General features: G+C 52.4%; 2 protein-coding genes across 9 annotated transcripts in view; one reads left to right on the top strand and one right to left on the bottom strand.

Moving 5' to 3' along the window:
- MAGI3 (membrane associated guanylate kinase, WW and PDZ domain containing 3) overlaps positions 1-8,780 on the top strand; it is a 61,161-nt gene extending 52,381 nt beyond the window's left edge. For 5 of the 6 annotated variants that reach the window (XM_054087273.1, XM_054087274.1, XM_054087277.1 and 2 more), the window contains 5 exons: positions 1,316-1,418; positions 1,513-1,645; positions 2,137-2,280; positions 3,346-3,484; positions 5,142-8,780. In XM_054087273.1, the coding sequence (XP_053943248.1) occupies positions 1,316-1,418; positions 1,513-1,645; positions 2,137-2,280; positions 3,346-3,484; positions 5,142-6,241 (1,619 nt within the window). In that variant the 3' untranslated portion in view covers positions 6,242-8,780. Of the gene's footprint in view, positions 1-1,315; positions 1,419-1,512; positions 1,646-2,136; positions 2,281-3,345; positions 3,485-4,624; positions 4,715-5,141 lie in introns of all 6 variants that reach the window. The other variant, XM_054087279.1, reaches the window with a different exon arrangement.
- Positions 6,272-19,772, bottom strand: PHTF1 (putative homeodomain transcription factor 1). 3 transcript variants are annotated; one of them, XM_054087281.1, is made up of 18 exons: positions 19,346-19,772; positions 19,223-19,279; positions 19,078-19,147; positions 18,637-18,795; positions 18,175-18,334; positions 17,202-17,327; positions 16,495-16,645; positions 15,680-15,853; positions 15,523-15,600; positions 14,575-14,784; positions 14,049-14,177; positions 13,351-13,623; positions 12,463-12,594; positions 12,190-12,276; positions 11,074-11,229; positions 10,599-10,694; positions 9,862-9,987; positions 6,272-9,513 (listed from the first exon to the last, which is right to left on the bottom strand). In XM_054087281.1, exons 1-18 carry the CDS (start codon positions 19,388-19,390, stop codon positions 9,493-9,495), a joined length of 2,250 nt encoding a protein of 749 aa, XP_053943256.1. In that variant the 5' UTR covers positions 19,391-19,772; the 3' UTR covers positions 6,272-9,492. The 3 variants fall into 3 exon arrangements, with proteins under 3 accessions (XP_053943256.1, XP_053943257.1, XP_053943255.1); XM_054087282.1 differs by lacking the exon at positions 19,223-19,279; XM_054087280.1 differs by having other exon boundaries at positions 19,223-19,772.
- Between the last annotated feature and the right edge of the window lie 840 nt (positions 19,773-20,612).

Here is a 20,612-nt window from a genome sequence, read left to right on the forward strand (position 1 = left end):
ATGCACCTAACTGAGTCCTGGGGCAGCCTTGGTGCTTGGCAATGTTTTTAACCCTTAGGAGGAAGAGGAGTTTATTAACTTAGAATTCAGCACAGAAGTTCATGTCAGGCCACCGCTTGCCATTTCGGGTTCTAGCTAAGGGGCAGCATTTTGCAGAGCCCATGGTTCGTTGCTTTTATGCGACAGAGACATTTTGTGTCCTGGAAAATGTTTTTTTTTTCATAAATTCATTGCGTTTTGTGAAGCGCCCCATGACTGGGTGTGTGGGAAGGGGAGAATGAGCTATTTGAGAAGGGTTTATTAAGGTTATATTATTATTTATTATACTTTAATTTGTACTCAGCCTGTGGAAGAAGGCGAAACACTTTGTAGTTCTTGTTGGTAACCTGTTGGTGAGCTGGTCTTTCCAGTGTGGCTGTGGGACCGGGTTGGAACCTTCCCTGCAGCTGTCCCAAAGCTGGCTCTCCGTGGTGCCTTAATGAGTTAGAATCATAGAATGGTTTGGGTTGGAAGGGACCTTAAAAATTGTCCAGTTCCAACCCCTCTGCCATGGGCAGGGACATCCCACTGGCTCAGGCTGCCCAAAGCCCATCCAACCTGGCCTTGAACACCTCCAGGGATGGGGCAGCCACAACTTCCCTGGGCCAGTTGGCAGTTTCCCTCCATCGTTAGGGTCTTCACCTCTTAATCCTCATTGTCCCTGCAGCTCCTCGTTCTCCCTCTACCTGTACAAAGGGATGTGTTCTCAAATGAATATTGTTCTTCATCAAGAAGATTCATCAAGAATATTGTTCTTTGTCACCTTCCCTGGAGGTGTTTAAGGGACGGGTGGACGAGGTGCTGAGGGGTATGATTTAGGGAGTGTTATGAATGGTTGGACTCGATGACCCAGCGGGTCCCTTCCAACGTAGACATTCTATCATTCTATGATTCTTCAGCTCATACAAAAATGTATTGAATATCCAAACCAGACTCCTGGGTCTGACCATCCCCAATCCCTTTTGGCCTCTGTCAGCTCACAGATGGTCTAAAGCCCTTCTGTCCACGTTTGGTTTGGTTAAAATGGTGTGGTTTTCTGAGGAAAAGCAGCGTAGATAAGAATAAAACTTCTAGAATTTATTCCATGGAGTCGATGAACTGACTTGTATTCCAGGCTTAAGGTGTAAGGCCTTGGAAAATTCCCTTCCCTGAAGGACTATGGTGAGCTCAGCTGTGGCAGCGGTGTCTCTGGGCGCTGTGGTTGCAGTGGCGAGCCTGCCTGGCTTTGTATCCAGGGAATTCTCTCTTGACTCTTGGTTTGGTTTGTATTTATCAGAACACCGTGGCCCTCCGTCAGGAACGAACTCCGCCAGGCAGAGTCCGGCTCCGCAGCACCGACCGCTGGGCTCGGCACAGGTCCCCCCCTCCGGTGCAGACAGGTACGGAGCCTAGGGCTGAGCGGAAGGAAGAAAAGCTCAACAGCTGGAATTGTTAATCCACAGCTGACATCTGCATCCTTCTGCCTCCGTGTAGGGCAGCCGCGGAAGGTGATGCTGGAAAAGAAGCTTCTAACAGTTACAGGCTTTCCTGGCCCGAGCACAAGCACTTGGCACAGCCGGACGCTGGCACTGCGTCGGTTATCGGCAGCCGACATTCCCAGACGCAGGTAACAGTCATTCCCAGGCGCAGAGAATGGTCCAGAGGGAGCAGAGCCGTGCGAAATCTTGTGTGGGTCATTGTTGTGGCAGTGCCGTAGAGCCCTGGAGAGCAGAACAGTAAAACATTCCCTGGCAACGCCACACCGGAGCATATCCCACGGGGGTTTTGCTTGCGTTGTAGATGTTATCATCTCCCTAGCATGGCTGAACGCTCGTTATAATTAGAAAAGGAATAGAAAACGCCTGTAATGGGGCCACTGCAGACCCTGTGGCAAATTTTGTTGAAGAAATCTAAATCTTCAACGAGAAGGAAAACCGATGTGTTTGGATATCGAATGAAATTAGACTTGGTTACACCAGAGCTGTGATGGATTGGGTTTACATTGCAATTGTGCGTTTCTCCAAACACAGAAATGTGGGATTAGTTTTGCCACGAAAACAAAAGTTTAAACCTGCCTGCGGGTCCCCATCCTTTTTTTCTCTGGCTTCTCCCGCACAGAATCCAGGCTGTTTCCCAGTGGAGCTGGAAAGGGGCCCTCGTGGGTTTGGATTCAGCCTTCGAGGGGGAAAGGAGTACAACATGGGCTTGTTCATCCTGCGCCTGGCTGAGGACGGGCCGGCTGTCAAGGATGGGAGAGTGCACGTGAGTTGGTTTCCTTTGGCCACGTTGCTGGAACTCGATGGGCTTTGAGGTCCCTTCTAACCCAAACCACTCTGTCATTCTTTAACGTAAGGGTTAGCGTTTGGGGCTCCCCATGTAGAGTTGTGGCAGGGATCGTTGTCTGGACCCTGCTGTGGAGCTTGGTTGGGTATGAACTCCCAAGTATGCTGACCCCGTGTCCCACCAGCTCAGAGCGAGGTTCTTGACAGCTTTCACATCATTCTGTTTCTCGGTCCTCGGCTGGAAATGATGCCATTTTCTGGCTGCGCTTTAGAGCAGCGAGGAAGGATTTCTCACCCCGTTAGCAGCAGCTGAGCGCGACGGCAGGCGCCGCGCAGCGTGGAGCAGCCTGTCCTGCCGGATGAGTGCCCAGCCATGACCAGCTTTGGCAGCTGCGGTTTTGTTAGTGCAGCCCGGTCTCTTTAGGCACTGCTGACATCCTTTGGCTGATCCATGTACTGCCACGGGAGTTTGGTGCCCCTGTTTGTGGAGGAGCCATTCCAGCCTCCATTTTCAGCGTGGGGTTCCCTCTGGATGTTGCTGACCGTCCTCAGCAATCTCCATCCCGGTAACTGCGTAGTGGAGACCTCTCCTACCTGGAAGAAGAAATCCCTGACATAAATCCTGTTGTGCTATTGAGCTCCACGTTCCCAGTAGGGAAACTGCTGTGGGACTTGCCTGGTGAGTGGGACTTAGAACAGGGCACCGTGTTTGACGTGGTTCATCCATAAGCTCCTTCCATATGATGATCCAGAAAGAGAACACGTCCAAGCGCGTGGCTGTATCTGTCTTATCGCTTGTAAATAAGTAGGAAATGCATTTAAGTAATCAGAGATCTCCTCTTGAGCAGGCTGAGCAGAAGACCTGCCAGCGTGTCGCGTTGTGTGGCGTCGCTCAGAACGGTGCTGCTGTTGCCGAGTGGATTTTAACGCGAGAGAAAAGATCAAAGCATCAGCCTCTATGTTTTGGGTTTTTTTGTTTTCTTTCTCAATCAAAAATCAGTTTGCGGTGTCGGATTCGCAAACCTGGTCACTCTTTTCCCATCAGGTTGGTGACCAGATTGTCGAGATTAATGGAGAACCCACCCAAGGCATCACTCACACGCGAGCCATTGAGCTGATCCAGGCTGGAGGGAATAAAGTGCTGCTGCTGCTGCGGCCGGGAACTGGCCTCATCCCAGATCACAGTAGGTCACCCGCGGGGCTGAGGGTCGGTGCTTGCGCGCTGACACCCCTGGCAGCTCCCCCTTTTAGCAGCTGTGCAGGTGTTCAGGTGGTTTGAAAATACAAGGGGTAATTTTTGGTAAAATTAACATGACAGGTACCCAGGAGCATTGCACAGCGTGAAATTATTGCCTGTTTGTAATTGTAATAAGTGTCTTAGCTTTGTCCAGGCTAATCACGTCGTCCTATACAGGTGTTATAATTATCACTGATTGCCTCTTAATTTAAATTAGCATTCTCCGTGACAGCTCACTCGGTTCAGAACGCCCCTACTGTTAAGAACGTTGTTTCTGTAGGGATCGACTTCACTGGTTTTAGCCCCTAACTTACAGAAAGCTTGGTTTTTCAAAGCCAACACTTCAAAAAGCAGCGAGAGGGACAGCTCTGTCCAAGAGTCGATTCTGAGTGAAGTCCTCTGGGGGAGTAAAATGTGCTCAGAGCACATTTCTTTCCTCCAGAGAGCTGGGACATGGCCCTGCCCATCTCGCTGCTCCATCCTGCGCAGCATGGCGCGGTTGGTGAATTGGTGCACGGCGCGGACATGGCCCATCCGGGGCCTGCGCTGTGCCATCCTGCGGGATTCCTGGCTGCCCGCCTGTGTCTCTCCCACTGAACTACCTTATCATTAAGGGGGAAAGTTAAATACAGCCTTCTCCGGGTTCCGATGGGCTTCTGCCGAGGTCCTCTTGAACACCAGCATTTATGAGCTGGAGAAGAGGGAGGCGGCGCGAGGGCAGCTCCCGCTCTCCTTGCCAAAGCTGTTCCAGCCTGGTTCGGTTCCAGCAGCACCAAACAGGGTTTGTCCGATCCAGGAGGGCAGCGCAGCCGTTACCTGGAATTGCTCCTGGTACTTTGCTCACAGAAGTCTCCCGAGTCTGAGGGAGAAGATGGAATCCTAAAAGAGCCTGAAGGAGCCTCCGGGGCCAGGCTGCTCCAGCCTTGGGGCCAGAGGGTGGGTTAGACGCCTCAGATTAGATCAGCGCTGAGAGGGGAACGCTCGTTGCTCTTGTCTGGCTGTTGGGTTTATGTTTCTCATGGGAATCTCGGTCGCTGTACTCTGATTTTGGTATTGTAGCTCTGGGCTTTTTCTCTTCCTCCTTCAGGTTTGGCTCCTTCCAGCCTGTGTCCCTACGTGAAACCTGAGCAGCACTAAGGGCTTTCAGTGCTTTTCTTGGTTTTTCCTTAAAGACTTGGTAAAAATCTGCATGTCTCGTGTTTCTTCTCTTCCTATTGTTAAACGCAAAGCTATGAATAACCTCAGCTTTCCGCTGTTTTTCCAGTTTTCTTTTCGCGTAACCGCTTCGGTCTGTTTGTTTTTCTTACGCTCCGCACTGTGGTTGTGCTCTGTGGGCTCTGAAGCCGACACAGCCGCTCGCCCCGAATCTGCCAGCGTTCTCAACACAAGCTTTTCCAAAATCACATCCCTGTCCCTACAGAACACCACGATACAGAAATCTGACTAAATGAGACGCTGAGCGCGCGCCGCTGTAGGATCTCCTTTAAATGGGAGGGTTTGTGTAACCCCCAAAGCAGCTCAGTCGTGCGCGTGATCTGAAATAACAGCGATTGGGGGGATTTTTTTGAAGTCATTGAGTGAAATCTCTCACTGTTCGCTTCCAGGTGATTGGGATAGTTCTAATCCATCTTTGTCAACTGTCATATATGAAGAACAGTCACCATTATCTTCATCCTCACATCCTGCTTCCCCATCCGAAGTCTGTTACCTACCAGTGGCAGGAGAAGCTTTACCGAGAGCTTTGCTGTCTGAGAAACTGGAACAAGCGAAGAACACTGTGCCTGAGAAGAGAAGCACTTTAACTGAAACCCAGTGGGAAGGGAAGCCTCAATCTTCTCTCTGGAGAACAAAGAACCGGTGGGAACAGCCCTCCAGTCCAGGGTTTGAAATGGCAAAAGGGAGTTTGGAAACAGGGACCAGAAGAGATGGATCTGCCAGTCTGGAAAAGCTGGTGGCTGCCGAAGGACCCCCTCACAGCGGATTCCACAGCCCCAGGAAAGGGGATCCTGACAGAACCTACAGCGATCTCTCCTATAAACCCGACAGTTCCAGACAGAGCGAGAGTAAAACCACAGAACCAGGCGTGAACAATAGCAACAAAAGGGAGTTTTCCAGTGGGAATCACGGGAGGTCTGCCAGTCCCCAGAAGCATCTCGGTAAGCACGGAAGCGTCGAGACGGTAGGCAGGTCACAAGAATACCTAGACAGAACAACGGGTGATGATAAAGCAGCTGGTGAGCAGTTGAGAGGTGGAAATGGTAAACCAGGAGCCACCAGGAAAGACCCAAAGCAGAAGAGTTGGGGGAAGATGGAAGGGTGGTCTGCAGAGCGACAGCACACAGCATTTGATGGGAATCCTCTTCTGTTCAGTGACTCCAGGAGAAACACGCCCGAAGGTGAAAAACTAAAAAAAACAAGCTCTGGAGAGCCGAGTTCCAGCAGATTCAAAACTTCCAGTCTTTCCAATATTCCACTGCTTTCCATGGAAAAGCAAAGGTGGCCAGAAACGCAGGAGACTGTTACTCTGAACAGACACTATGGTGAGAGACACATGGAGCTGCCCAGCGAAACCAAAGAGGATAGGATTTCCAAATCCGAGAGCAGTTCTCCAGTCAGGAAAACACCGATAACGCCCGGGCCGTGGAGGGTGCCGGGCACCTGTAAAGTCACCCAGGCAGCAGGCGTGGCAGAAAAACGGGTTTGACCGGCACCTTTCCTAGAACTCATTTGAATCAGGTTTCTAATCACGGTCACGGAAAGCGCCGTTGCTTTCCACGAGGCTGTTGGTTTTCAGACACTGGTTCGAGGGCAGGAAGTATCGGATTCATTCTTAAATTATCCGAGCTGCATGAAGGACCTTTTGGATTGCTATAATGGAATCCTCCGTATGCTGCTGTCCCCGCTGCTCCCCACGTTGCGCTGCTACAGCTTTCCCTGATCGTGTTTGTGAGATTCTGAACAAAGTTATTTAATGCCTGTATTGCCAATGCGATCCCGACTCGCATCTTGTCCTTGTGCCAAGGTATCTCCTGTGTCCGGTCGGTCCAGCTCTCCTCACGTGTATCCCAGTCCTCGGAACAGCAGGGTTGGCTTTGGAATGGTTATTTTCTCAGCGCATGCTGCATGTTTACAGATGGAAGCCCACGTTCTCACTGGTGAGGAGGCTCTGCTGGTTCCAGGGCAGCAGATGAACCACCGATGCCGTTCGGTTGATGCTTTTCTTATGTTTTTATACCCAATACAAAATTGTGTGGATAAAAAATTCTGTTTGACATCATTGATGTTTGGTAATTTTGCTTTTGGTCCAACACAGCAAAATTGCTTTATCTTCTCGATTCCTAAGGATGCTGATAACAGCCGTCAGCAACGTCTGTCAGCAAAGAGGGAATTCTGGGTTCTGTGAAGAACAGAATTCCTCTGGCTCCCTCCTGGCGCTCTCTCATCCCTGGCATCCTCTGGAAGCACAAGCGCTGAGGGCAGCCCTGAGTTCAGCCCTGATCTCACCTTTCATTATTTAACGCTGGTTTAGGAGTCGGACTTTTCCCTCCGTGGAGACCTCAGCGGAGCTGTAGGATAGAACCAGCGGCCGTAGCAGCTCCTGAATGTGGTTCCTGCCTGTGTGTGGTAGAAGTCTCCTGTATTTTACTTCGACGCGTGCTCTGTGCTGAACAGGACCGTACATAAGGTATCAGTATCGACTCCTTGGGCTGTAACACACCTGTGTTAAAGGGAGGATTGTGACCCAGAGCCCGACCGCCAGGCCGGCCCAGGAGCTGCAAGAGCAGCAGCCTCCACACATGGAAGGGTTTGGTTTATCCATAGTTTTAGGGATGATTTCCGGACACGTCAGGTTTTTAATGACTGCAAAGACGTGGGAAAAGGAGCCCCTGGCTCCCATTTGCAACAGGAGGAAGTGGGAAAGGCCAAGCTTTACCCACGTTAAACTGATAGCGAATGAATGAAAATCTCATTTTGGCTGTAAACATGGGATGTTTTTAACACTCAGCAAACCACAGGGAGCAGTTCTAGGCAGATTCGTTGCTGTTGGAGCACAAGGGACCACTCCAATGGCTTTTCAAAGAAAGAGAGACTCTGAAAATTAAATGGGCTTTAATGCAGATCTGAGCCATGCTCTGCTGCTGGCACGGGATGATCCGCTGCGATTGGTGTGTAGCACGTGTACGAACACTCCCTGGGATGGACTGGACTGCGACCGTGTTGGACCCCTAACGGTAGCCGCTGTAGCTGTTGACCAAGCCCACCAACTGCCCTCCCAATCCAAAGGCTGGATAGTGCGAGGAACCGGCACTGCTGAAAGGATTTCCCCTCATCGACGACCCCGATGTCTTTTCGATGCGTTGTGATCTGAGTTGGTGTCTCACCTGGCTGTGAGTTCTCCTTCCATGGAACTTGTTTCTGTACTGACTGTCGGATGCTGAGCAGTGCGGAGCAGCGTATGGATGTACTGGGTGTAAATGTTTGTATATGTACAGCACCTTTATACATTCTCTGCGGTTCTGACGAGAGAGAGACCTGTAAATCGCTCGTTATTTTTTATATAGATATTAAAAAGAAACCCCAGTTCACAGCCTGTTGGTTCTGCGCTGTACGGAACAGATCTGCCGCCGACCTCCAGCGCTGTGAAGCATCACACAGCTCCTCCCTGACCCAAGTTTCACCCACAGATCCCACATTTGGCTGGAAAACAAATGGAATTCATTGCTGGACACTTCCTTGACTCCCTATTCCAATAAGAAATGTTCCTAAGAGGTATTTAAAATCCATCAAGTCACGTAGAAGCCGCTGTTAATGATGAAATACCTGTTCTGTAGGTTTATTTGTACATTTTGATATATAAAATTGTCATTGCCTTTTACATCCTGCACCTCCCCCTTGTACAGAAAATAGCTGTAAACTATTTACTACCAGAAATTCTTATTCTCCTTCCCCTCAGTGACAGAATGAAGCTATGAAACGTCCCTCCGGTTCTGCTTTTTTATTACTAATAAATAGAAGACAGCGGGGGGTTTGGTGAGTAAACGGGAGTTTGGCAGGCAGCTGTGGAATGTTCTGTTTCCCTCCCGTGCCCTTTCTGAACCCCCAAATCCTCCTGGGCGAGGACATCTCTGTCGTCTCGCATCCACAGAGCTGGTTCCTGCAGCAGGGTTCTGCCTCAGGGACTGCAGCCGCCCCCACGGAGCAAAGCTGGTTCTCAGGGAAAGCGGAGAGAGCCCAGGCTAAGCGTAACCAGGGTGGGAAAGAAAGGCAGCAAAGCATTCAACTTTCCCGTCAGTTGTGGCATGAGGGTGTTCTGTAACTCATTTTGCAGACCCGAAGGAGGCCCGGCCTGCAGCAGCCAGCACAAAGCATTCGGCTGCTTGACTGGCAGCAGGGAGGGAGGCAGAGCTTGGCCATCCTGCCAGAGGTCAGGGGAAAAAGGAAATACCTGGAGCACACTGAGCTTTTAAGACAAGAAATACTCATCAGCAGGTCTGATAAATGCCTCTCGGCGTTATCAGGCTGAGCGGTGCTCAGGATGCACGAACTGGCAACTTTCAGTGGAGCTGGAGAGCGCTCTGAGCAGGGACGGTGCCACCCGCCACGGCGGGGGCTGGCGCTTCGCCTGGCACATGCAAAACGCACCCACAGCAATCCCCAGGGGTCCCTCGGGTCAGCCTTCGCGTGGCTTTTTGTGGGTGATGTCCACGCTGCGTGCGGCTCTCGCATGTTCAGTGCCTGGGGGTAACCCCCGTTCCATGCAGTGCGTGCCACGGCGTGGCCATGCTGCCGAGCCTGGCTTCCTCTGCCCGTGTACAACAGAGGGGAGCTCGCCACACGCACGCCGAGGATCTGCTACCTCTGCAGTTTGAGAGCACCTCTGCGCTTTGCCTGAGCACATGGTTGTCCCTCTTGGCCGTCTTTCCGGTGGGGAGGGCTGTACCGATGGCGATCAGTTCACGGTTTGATTTTCCATAACTGAAAAGAGACACAGAGTGAGCGCCGCTCCAAAAACCACAGCTCTGAGTACTTTTCACTGGCAGGAAAGACTCTGTCCCCTCGACCACTCTGCTCAGTGAGTTCCAACTAAGTGTGAGCCACAGGAGGGCTGTGTCTTCAGTCCAAACGGAAGGAATGCAGGACTCTAACAGCTTTAAATAGTCTCTGCAGACCTGAATGGGGTTGGAATTTCCCCCCAGACCTGGCTCAGGGAGACGGGGATTCATCCAGCAGTCAGGCCTGAGCTGCCAGACGCACAACCTTTCTGCTGGGGTGGGTGCCGGGTACTCCAGTGACCCTGTGTGTTTCTGTAGGAGGGATACGTACCCTGATATTGAATCCCAGAAGGTCACTTATAACACCCGAGACAGCCGAGAGTATCACCACACGCGTTATATTGTAGATCAGCGGGTTCATGGTCAGCCCATACAGCCGGAAGGGGGTGTCCAGTTCCTGCAGTGAAGGAGGGGAAACAAAACTCTGTTAGTGTTTGACCGTAGCAGGAATTAATCCTCTGACTTGGGGCTCCACGTGGGTGCCCTGGCAGCCATTGCTGCTCCTGTAGCCTCTCCTAAGTGTAGGTACAGAAATTCCCACTCCATTTCAGGCCTCACAGTTTCCAACAGCCGTGTGGAATCGCAAGGCTCCGTTGCAGCAAAACTGGAACAAGAGCCTGGCTCAGCAGGCTGAGGATTGTCCAGACTCCTTCATGTGACTGCACTCACTCTTTTCCCAAAACTCTGCTGCTGTCACTAAGCTTCAGCATCGGAACTGCTGAGGGGAACCGAGATTCCAGCAGGAAGGAGACACATGGTGTTCATACCCACCTCTCCTCTCACTTCTCTAAACTGCAGTAAGCCGCTACTAATCAAATGTTTGCAGCACTAATTAACCACGGAGGCCTTGCACCGCTTGATCCTGTGCTACGGTTACAGCAGCACAGAAAAAGCTCTGTGAGAACTCCCTCACCTTGTCAAGAGATGAGAGAAATGGGAAGAGCAAAGCCAATAGCCGTTGCTTCCCTAAAACTGAGCAGCGGGGGGTTCTCAGGGGGAGGAGCTCACCTTCAGGAGCTTTGTCGAGAGTTTCAAAACATTGTTCACTAGGGAGAGCTGCTCCTTCTTGTTTGGCTTCTTCTCCATCTTCAGGTACAGGTTTATCTGTGCCAGAGAGACAGCACAGATGTTAATGTGCCAGCACCAGCCCCCAGCTCAGTTCAAACTCAGGGAAATCAGAGCCACTTTCTGCTTTCTGCTGTCCCTCCCAAAGGGCTGATGCATCTGCAGGCAGGAATGTCGCAGGAATAACAGCATTCTTTCTCCAACTGACCCAACTAACATGTTATCCCAGAGAAAAATAATACTGAACTTGAATCTGCCCAAACGTTTTAACAGCTCGGCCCTCCCCACTGTGCACTGTGCCTTCCGTCCAGCACAGGGGCCGGTTCCTAAAGTTCAAAATCTGACTCCAGTATTTTGGCAGCTGGTTTGAAATGTAATCATTACTATCCAAGCAGAGAATAAAGGGGAACGGAGCTACCTGCTCAGTGAGCAAGATGGAAATATTGCTGTATTTCTTGTTGGTTTCTGAGCCCAAAGATGCCAGCCGTAGCAAAAAGAGAAGCAGCGCTGCCTCCCAGATCAGGAACTCCCAGTTGTAAGCCGCATTCAGGAATGTTTTGTGACCCTTGAGAACCTGTATTGGGAAAAAAAGCACCAGTGTCACTGACAAGTGACGTGCCTGTTCTTGGGACAGTGCAAAACCCTTGCTCCTCTGCCAAGCGTTCAGCTGTTCTCTGGGGCTACTGACAGTGTTCCCCTTGACATGTAACTCACTCCGGTAACGGGGGTAAAGTAAAAAGTCTTGTTTCTAACCTGGCTTGAGCTTGGAATTTTAGTTTTCGTCTTTTTGCTTAGGAAAGGCTGCTTGTTCTTTCTCTTTCCTCCCTGTCCCCACTTACCAGGCAGTGCCATGCCTTTCCTCCCACGCGTGCTGGCCCCAGGGACAGCCCAGACCTCGCTAAGCCTACGCTGCCTTTCCCAGTGTGGCCTCACTGGGCAAACGTAGCACGACACGGATCGCCACCCCCTCCTCCAGAGGCTTAAACAGCTGGCACAGCCGGGAGGGCAGCAGCCACCAGCCGGGAGGCTTCCTGCTACCATGACTGCTTGGTCACGGGATCAGGAACATCCCCAAGCGCTGGTTTTTGGTGGGAGATTCATGACTAAGGAGCCCAAACCACTCCCGCAGCACCGCTTACTGGAAAAGAAGGTTTAGCAAAGGATTAAGAGGCAGCAGTAAGAGTTGTTGGCCTGCTTTTCAACACCAGTGGTTAAAGAGGGTGCTGCCATCAGCCCTTGCAAACAAAACACCCTGTGAACACGAGGAGCTCGGGCAGAGTCCGTTCCTTTGTGCAAAGCCTGTGCATGTCCTGAAATCTCCCTAACAAGTATAGAAACTCAGACTTTCCACTGCAAACAGAGAATTAATAACTATTGCCAATTAAACATTACAAAGCTTTTGATAAACACAAACCACTCCCTGTTTGGAGACAAACTGCTACAGCTCTAGTGCTTTGTAGGCTGGCAAAAGAGAAACCCCCAGGAGTTCGGGGGCTTCCCCTACTTCTTTTTAAAAAGAAAGGTTAAACCTCACCTGTGCACAGCAAATAAAAGCAATGGAAAGGGCCAGTAAGAAGACAGACGATACGACTACATCCACAGATCGCTGGGGACCTCGCCTCTGCGGAAACAAAGACACGGAGTCGGGTCAGAGGCCTGGCCGCAGAGCTGGGAGGCTGAGGCTCACCACGCAGCACCGTTTCCCAAGTCAGGCAACGCTGGCCGGAACGGCAGGCAGCACCGAGGAACAGCCCAGGCGCCTGCAGACCTGGTGGCACCCTCCGTGATAACCTGCAATCAGACTCACCTTCAGATAGGAACGAAGGGACAACCAGATCTTAATGTTCTCTACCTTCTTTAGTCTGAAGTGAGGGATTTCGTATTTCCTGGCTTTCCGAGCAGATGTAATGTGACTGAACAGCTTGGCAAACAGAAACCTCTGCAAATCAAAGAAACGCACAGACATAAATTAGAATCAAAGAATGACCTGAATTGGAAGGGACACAACAAGGATCAAGTCCATCTCCTGTCCCTGTACAGGACAACCCCAGAATTCACACCATTTGTCTGAGGGTGTTGGCTAAAAGCTTCTGGAATTAGCCTTGAATTAGTCTAAATCAAAACGGATTCTGTGTGATTGCTTGGGGTAATAGCAGAAAAGACAAGCCTGTGGCACGCTGGGGAGGCTCACGGCCTCTTGGGTTAGTACCAGTCGTCACTGTGTGCGAGGCAGCGGTGGAACAGCAGCTGCTCCATGAGCTCGGCCCCAGCGCTCTGCCCGGAGCAGTGATGCGACACTGGCAGCTGCTCAGGCAACGCTGCCACCCGCAGTTGCCAGAGAGGGAACGGGATGCAGCCAGCCGATGCTCTGCTTTGGAACAGGCCGACTAAGGAGGCTTTTTGGTCTTCACGAACAGCTCCACGCTGAATCATTTGCCTCCAGATGTCCATTTCCAGGTGTTAAAGGTTCTTTTTCCCTTGGGTGAGGGAAGGGTACTGGCAGGTTTCAGTTTGTGACAGATGAACAGGAGCCTTTCCAGACTCCCTTCCCAAATCCCTTGCACACCTCTCCAGCCTCAGCCCTTCGGGTCGTCTAAACACGCTTGTCTGACTGACATCCTCAGCAGCAGGCAGCGCGGCTTTGGCCAGACACGCGCCCCAGGGTGCGAGGAAGGCCTGGTGCATTTAAACCCACCTGCTTGTATGTTCTCTCAGCCACACACATCATGAAGAAGAACATCCAGGTTAAGCAAAGCCTCTCCAGGAAGTTGATAGCAGACAAAACAATGGCCAGGGTGCTAGCAGGTGCTCCACAAAAGATGTGCAAAAGCTCCTTTAGAGAAATGGAGCACAGCTGCTCCAGGTTATCCATGCGGAAGAGTCTGTAGAGGAATGGTAGGAATGCTAATCCAATGGTGATGATGTTTCCCAGCATTTGATAACCCACGCCTTGCTGGTAGGCATTAACCTGGCAAGCAGGAACAAAACCAGGATGATTACCTGGGTTTTGCATTGAGGAGAAGGCAATGCTGTTGTGGCAGCGTCAGTGCAATCACACATTCAGTTCCCTTCAGAGGACACAGCCCAAAGTAATTCCACCCACGTCAGTCTAAAACCAACAACCACCGGTCAATGAATAACAGAACCACCACCTTCGGCACACGGCAGGGCCAGGGCCAGCCACAACCAGCCCGTGCTCGCCTTCAGCAGTGCCGCCTGAAGCTGGGGTTGTGCCGCTTTTACGTAAGGACAGTCGGGAGGGACAATGTATTTGCAGTTAGGGAGGGACAAGAGTTATCCTGCACTTCACGCGTGCCTGTAGAGCTATCTTCCAGTTTGGGTGGTTGTTTATAAAGCCAAGGGAGAGGCTGCAGTGTCTGACAGCCCTCTTACCCTGCTCATGATAATCCCGCTGATCTCCAGCACAGACATGTCCACCTTCTTACAGTCGTTCCCCTCCCAGATCAGTGCACTCACTTTTGCGGATGCTGGACTGGTGTTCTGCAGCCAAAACAAATGGTTCTAGAAAAGAAAAAAGAACGCAGAAGGTGTCTCATCCACCGCTATTAAAGAATGCCTTTTTGATAGAGAGACTGATTCCAAATTGGTGATGCTTTTGGTTTGAGATTAGCAGTGGCCCAGGTAACACCACGGGGAGGAGGGAGTTGATCATTCCAGAATTTAGATCATTCCAGAGTTTAGATCATTCCAGAGTTCCGTGTGATGAGCAGAGTTGGCAGAAGGGGCTCACCCAGCATTAGGTCACTCCCATTACACCAATCGTGGTCAGACGTGTCTTTCACGTTATTAGGGCAGATGGGGGGGGAAGAGGGGCACCAGAAATAGAGGGAAAAAGAGGGTGCAGGGCATAAATCTTTCATTGTATTCTCAGCGATGAGAATGGTAGAAACCAACAAACCTGCTGGAAAACGTCTTCTTTCAAATCCCGTCTGGTACCTCTGACATCCACCTCCTCACTGTCGCTGGTGCAGGAGGAGCGGCACTCCGGCCCATGGAGCAGATCATCCCAAAGCATATCCTCAGTCTCTGAGTCATGGCGAGTGCTTTCCGAGTCTCTCCGGGTCATGCTACAGCTCCGGGATCCCGTACTGATGCAGGACCACGAGTCCTTCAACAAGGAGCAAAATCAACATAGCACGGCCCCACTCCCGATTTGTGGAACCCCCCGTTGCCTCCCCCCAGCAATCGGCTGAATCCGCTTCAGCGTCCCCCATGCCAACACAAACTCCTGCAGACAACAAATTCCCAGGGACAGGTTCTGCAGCCAGCACTGCTACAAGAAGTGCCACGGAGTTCCCCACCTCTGTTCCCAGCTTTATACAATAAAAATGGACTTACTCATTCTAATGCAAAAGTTTCCTGGGCTTTGCATGTTCTGCTTCAAGCTTTCATTCATATTTTATATTTATGGATAGATTTTTATGGTTATAATTCAATATCCATATATTTTATTTCTATTTTCAGATGGAGGGAGTGGCAGGGGCAAGAATAATGAAGTGAATGAGTATATATCACAGAACAGATCTATTTCTTCATTTGAAAATCAAAGTTTATAAGCATAAAAGCTACAGCGCTGCCTCCCGAGCCACAGGAGCAATCATAGCAAGTCAAGGCGAGCTGTTAGAGGCAGGTCAGACCAGATTATACTGCCAACAGTGACTGGCAGGTGGTTTGGTTTGCTATTCTCACACCTCTAAGCAAGGTTTGCTTACAAGGAAAGGGGCCACACCTGACACCCACAGACCCCAAAGCACCACTGTTTGATTACGGTCTGTTCTAACGAGGAGGATACCCCTGGTGCTGCTCGGGTTTGGCAAAGCTCTGTCCCTTGAATTTATGACCGTACCTGACTGCACAATGTGGATTCTAGTTCAGATTCCACCACACTGTCGGAGTCTCTGGCACCCTTAAGGGCTTGTTTGACCTGCCAAAGGCAAAGGAAAACCTCCTCTTATCCATAGCAGGGAACTAGGTGGGAAACTACACAAATCTCATGTGAGTACCTGTGAGACAGCCTGGTTGAGAGAGGCGAGAGGCCTCCTTTTCTTCTCTTCATAGCTATTGTCACTGGACACCCCTTCTACAGTCTGGCGTAACAAGATCCTTTGTGCCATTGCTTCAGCATCCTCCTCACTCGACAGCTCGTCAGAAGCACCAGCTCTGCTCGTGCGGTCGTCCTAGAAACAGAGCAGTCACGGTAAGACTGAGGCGCAGAGAAAGGGTCAGCCTGAACTGCACCAAACTGAAGAGTCGATCGCCACAGGACAGGCAGAAACTCAGCACCACAGAGATCAAAAACGTTAACCCCCTACCCCAAGCCTGCCTTGCAACGGGGTACAGAGAGGGAATCCTCTTCAAGGCCAGGTTGGATGGGCTTCGGGCAGCCTGATTTAGTGGGATGTCCCTGCCATGGGGTTGGAAGTAGATGATCTTTAAGGTCCCCTTCAACCTAAACTGTTCTATGATTCTATGAATCCTGGGTGGGTGGAGCTGGATTTGGGGCAAGGGCGGGACAAGGAAGAGGCAGCAGCAGCTCTTGGCTACCTCTTATTAGCAACTCTACGCCCACGAAAGCAGAGGTATCTATAAGCTGGTGGCTAGCACACCCCAAAGCAGGAAGAGTCTCCTGTACTCCTAGCTCTGCTCCTACCCAGTCACCCAGAAACAGCGGAGGTGGGATGACACAGTACCAAGCGTTCTACATATTCCAGACCTCTTCAGATGGGAGCCCCCACCTCACTGACCCAGGGGAGCCTCAAAAGGGACCCCTGAAAGTTTTCTGAAATCTACAACTTTGAAAGGCTCTTTCTGGCAGTACCTGGTGGCTCTTTTCCCCATCAGAAAGCTTGGTTTTCTCTTTGGCGTGTAGCAGCCTGTATTCCAGTCTGTGCTTAATGCCATTATCCACAGCGTTCACACTGTTTTCTGTCTCAGTCCCCTTCTCAGCTACCGACTTTACTCTTCTAATCCTGCAAGAGAAAATACAATGAAATGCCTTAATGAGAGAGAAAAACTCTTTGAGGAAACTGTCACAATCCCTCTCGTTTTGCCATACAGGTACAACAACTCCTCAGGAAACAGCAGAAGACAAACAAAATATTATCCCAAAAGATCTTTCCTCCTTTTCCCAAGTTCCTTTTAGTAAAAGCTGGGTGAGTATTGGAGCAGCTTAAACCAGAAGGCACAATTGCTGCTGGAAATCAGGTAAAACGTAGTAGAATGTGAGCTCACACATCCAAGCAAGGTCACTTCTCTGATAAATAAACATAAGCTCTGACATCTCCTGCTGCTCAGCCAACACTCGGCTTTAGCTGTGGGGTGAGCCACGGCACAGTCTCCCAATACAGACATACTAACGATTCTCAAGGAATCAGCCTCCAACAGCACCAGGAGTGTTCTTGGTTCAGAAAGAACTGCTGGCAGAGCTTGGGGATGTCAGTGACAGCATGCATTCTGCCTGTTTTTTCCAGAGAGCAGGTTGGCAGTGCCGTCCCAAACACACCATTCCCAGGGAAGATCACCCACCTCCTCCGGAACAGCATGCTGAGCAAGCTGCGAAGAACGGATACAGACTCCAACTGCTCTTCTTTACTGCTCTTGTCAGGAGAAGACCAGCTGCTCCCATCAACACCCACAGGCTTGCGTAACTTCCTGGATTTTAGAAAGAGGAGAATTACATTTGCACAGCAAGGTACTTGTGAATACTCTGAATTGGATGTGAACAGTCTTTGAGAGGCTGCTGCTGTTCTTAAATGCCTATTTCCAAATGAAACAGATTCCATTGCTGCACCACGAGGAAAGGATGCCATAGGCAAAATCCGAACAAAATCTTCAGGTAGCAACCTAACGGAAGCAAAACTCCATCCCTTTCCATCACCCTCCATTCAGAGACATTGCGTCAATGTTTAAACCGAGCTCAGCTCTCACAGTTAAACATACGGTAGATGAACCCTAACACCTCCCACGAGCACAGATTACCAGCAGGAATCCCCCCAGCCATCTCCATCACCATTTCCCTGCTCTCAACCACACAAGGATTCCCTGCAGGCCGAGCCAGAACAGGGCACCAAGCAGGCCTGCAGAACTCCGAAGCTGCCTCCGCATGCAGGATGCCCTCCTCCTGCCACCAAAAGAAACCGCAGTGAAAGGTGACATTGGAGAAAGGTCTGGCTGACACTAAATCAGACCCATGACAGCCTAACGAATCTGCAGGTTACAAGAAGCAAGACTGAAAATACTCATTTCCCCATCCCTGGAGGTGTTCAAGGCCAGGCTGGGTGGGGTTTTGAGCCCTCTGATCCAGTGGGAGGTGTCCCTGCCCATGGCAGGGGAGTGGAACTGGATAGGCTTTGAGGTCCCTTCCAACTCAAACCATTCCATGATTCTATGATTTTTGCAGTTATGGTTAAACAACGTATTTGCACAAACCCAGAAGCTATTTACCCGCTAACTCCACCACAAGCTCTGCTGCCAGCAAAGGCGCCCGTTGCCCGCTCACCTCCTCCGCCTGCCCATCCCGTTGCTCCCAGCAGACCTGCTGGCCTGGGTGGACACAATCTGGCAGTGAACGGTTCCCATCAGCAGCATCAGGCACAGCGGCCCCGCCACCTCACTCGCACTCCCGATGGGCACCAGGAAATACAGCACAACTGCCAGGACTGGAAGGAGAAACCACGTCAAATGCAAAGATTCAGAGCAAGGCCCAGATCTTCTGTCCTAACTGTGCTCCGGTTCAGAATTCCTGCAAATCCCAGTGCCGCACATCTCAAAATCCACATCCTACAAGTTCTGGATGGGATCCTTATGCTTTCAATTTGCACCCTGCTGGAGAAGGCCCTACTTTAGCAAGGGGCTGGACTGGATGTGCTCCAGAGGGCTCCTTCGATCATCATGGACTACAAAACGCTGTTCTATGCCCTGCAGGAAAAGGGCTGCAGCACAGGCTGCTTCCATCCCTTACCCTGCATAACGTAGAGCACCAGGAGCCACATGAAGATCCGTTGGGAAGTAACCTGTATCCACCACTGGCTGAACAATGGGAAAAACACGACTCTCACAATTCCTTTCCGAGTTAGCGACGTCCAGGGAATTTCAGGCTTGGCTTTGGCGAACGTAGAGCCTTGGGATTGAAGGGGAAAACAAACAAGCCATTAATTGTGAATCGCAAGAGTTTCCTCGCTTGTAGCTCCCTCCTCGGCTGAGACCAAGCCCTGGCGAGTGGCTGTGAAGGATGACAGCAGCCCAACTCCAGGCACTCATCCAGCTCGTCTGGAGCAGCCCCTTCCCCAGCACTGCAGCTCTGCTCTCCCCAGCCGCTCCGCAGAGCTTGGCTCCCCTTGTGCCGGGGCCCAGGTGGGTGGCAAGGCCCAGGACCGGGCAGGATCCTCACCGCGCCCCTCACCTCGAATCAGGTCCACGTCGATGAGATCGGGCTGGATGCGACCCTTCTTCCTGGGCTTGGCCCGCAGCCCCTACGGAGCCCAGAGGAGAGCGCGGTGAGCGCGGGGGCGGCGGGCGGGCCGCGGGGCGCCGGCCGCCGCCGTTACCTTCATCTGGGTCTGCTCGATCGCCTTCTCCCATATCTGCTGGTCGTAGGCGCCGATCTGCAAGGAGAGGAGGGGCTGGGGGCACGGCCCGGCCCGCGCCCGCCCGGCCCGCGCCCCGCTCACCTTCTGCTGGTACCACGCGATGGCGTCCGCGCCGCGGCAGCGCATGGCGGCACCAGCTCCGGTACCGGCACAGGCTTAGGCCCACACCCCGGTACCGGACCAGGGCCCCAGGACCAGCACCGGCCTCGTGTAGGCCTGAGACCGGCGCAGGACCGGGACCGGCTCAGATCGCAGAGTAGATCCAGGCCCCGCCCCAGTTCCGGCACCGGCTCAGGCCCCAGAGTAGGCCTAGGCCCAGGTGCAGGTACCGGCGCAGGCCCCGTGTAGGCCTACGCCCCGGTACCGATGCAGGCCCAGGCCTAGGCCCCGCCCCACTCCCCCGGCACCGGCGCAGGCCCCGTGCAGGCCCAGGCCTAGTCCCGTCCCGGCGCAGGCCCTGGGCCGCTGTTTCCCAGGCGACCGCGGCGCGCCCGGCGCTCGACTGTGCCGCCTGCCCCGCCCCGCAGGCAGCGGTAGCCGCACGCCGATCGCCCCCGCCCTCCTCCCCGCACCCCCACCCCCCCTCCCGTCAATGATCAGCCGGGGCGCAGGGACAGAGGCAGAGAGTTTATTGGAAAACGCCGTACAGCGACACCCGGGCGGGCCGGGCTGACAGACGGACGGACAGACAGCGGGACGGGGGCCGCAGCGCGATACGGAGCCTCCCCGAGGCGCTGCCCGCGTGTCCCGGCCCGGGGGAGCACGCGAAGGGGACGAAAAGTCGAAGCCACCGCTGTTCCCCCCTCGCAGTGCGCGTGGCGGGGCCCTTCCCGCACAGCAGAGCCCCCCCCCGGTACCGGGAATGGAAGCCCAGGGCTGGCAGCGCAGTGGGAACACGCTCCGGTTACCGGCTGGCACTTATCGCATCCCAGCGGTGTGGGAGGCACAGGCGCCAACTGGCACATGTGTACCTGAGCTGCCCCATACTGCCTGGACTGAAACACCCCAAAATCAGCCAGGTCTGACTATCCTACCCTGTCGGCTGTCCCATGAAACCTTACAGGGAAATCCTAACTGTCAGCTCTTCAACGCAGGAGAGATCGGAAACACTCGGACCTCATTGGAAACCTGTTCTGCCCAGCAAACACCGAGTGACCTCAACTTGCTGCTTCACTTCCTAACAACTCGAGCTCAAACATCCACATCCTGCATGTCTTGCTCTGGAAAACACTCGCATCCCACACACTGAGGCACTGTTCTAACTCTGCTCCGTTGTTTTCAGTGCGACTCCAGCAGCGGCTGGACGTGACAGCAATCCCTCTCGCACTGTACACCCGGAACTGAGCGC

Source organism: Cuculus canorus, chromosome 24 (genome assembly GCF_017976375.1).
Source record: "Cuculus canorus isolate bCucCan1 chromosome 24, bCucCan1.pri, whole genome shotgun sequence".
Lineage (NCBI taxonomy): Eukaryota > Metazoa > Chordata > Aves > Cuculiformes > Cuculidae > Cuculus > Cuculus canorus.

What these genes read in the sequence shown, in the direction of transcription:
- PHTF1 (XM_054087280.1), bottom strand. Translation starts at nt 19,390, where the DNA reads ATGCGCTGCCGCGGCGCGGACGCCATCGCGTGGTACCAGCAGAAGGTG. An exon ending in TCGAGCAGACCCAGATGAAG is followed by an intron (nt 19,148 to 19,222) that starts GTAACGGCGGCG and finishes TGGGCTCCGTAG; the next exon opens with GGGCTGCGGGCCAAGCCCAG. An exon ending in TCTCGACAAAGCTCCTGAAG is followed by an intron (nt 9,988 to 10,598) that starts GTGAGCTCCTCC and finishes CCTTCACTGCAG; the next exon opens with GAACTGGACACCCCCTTCCG.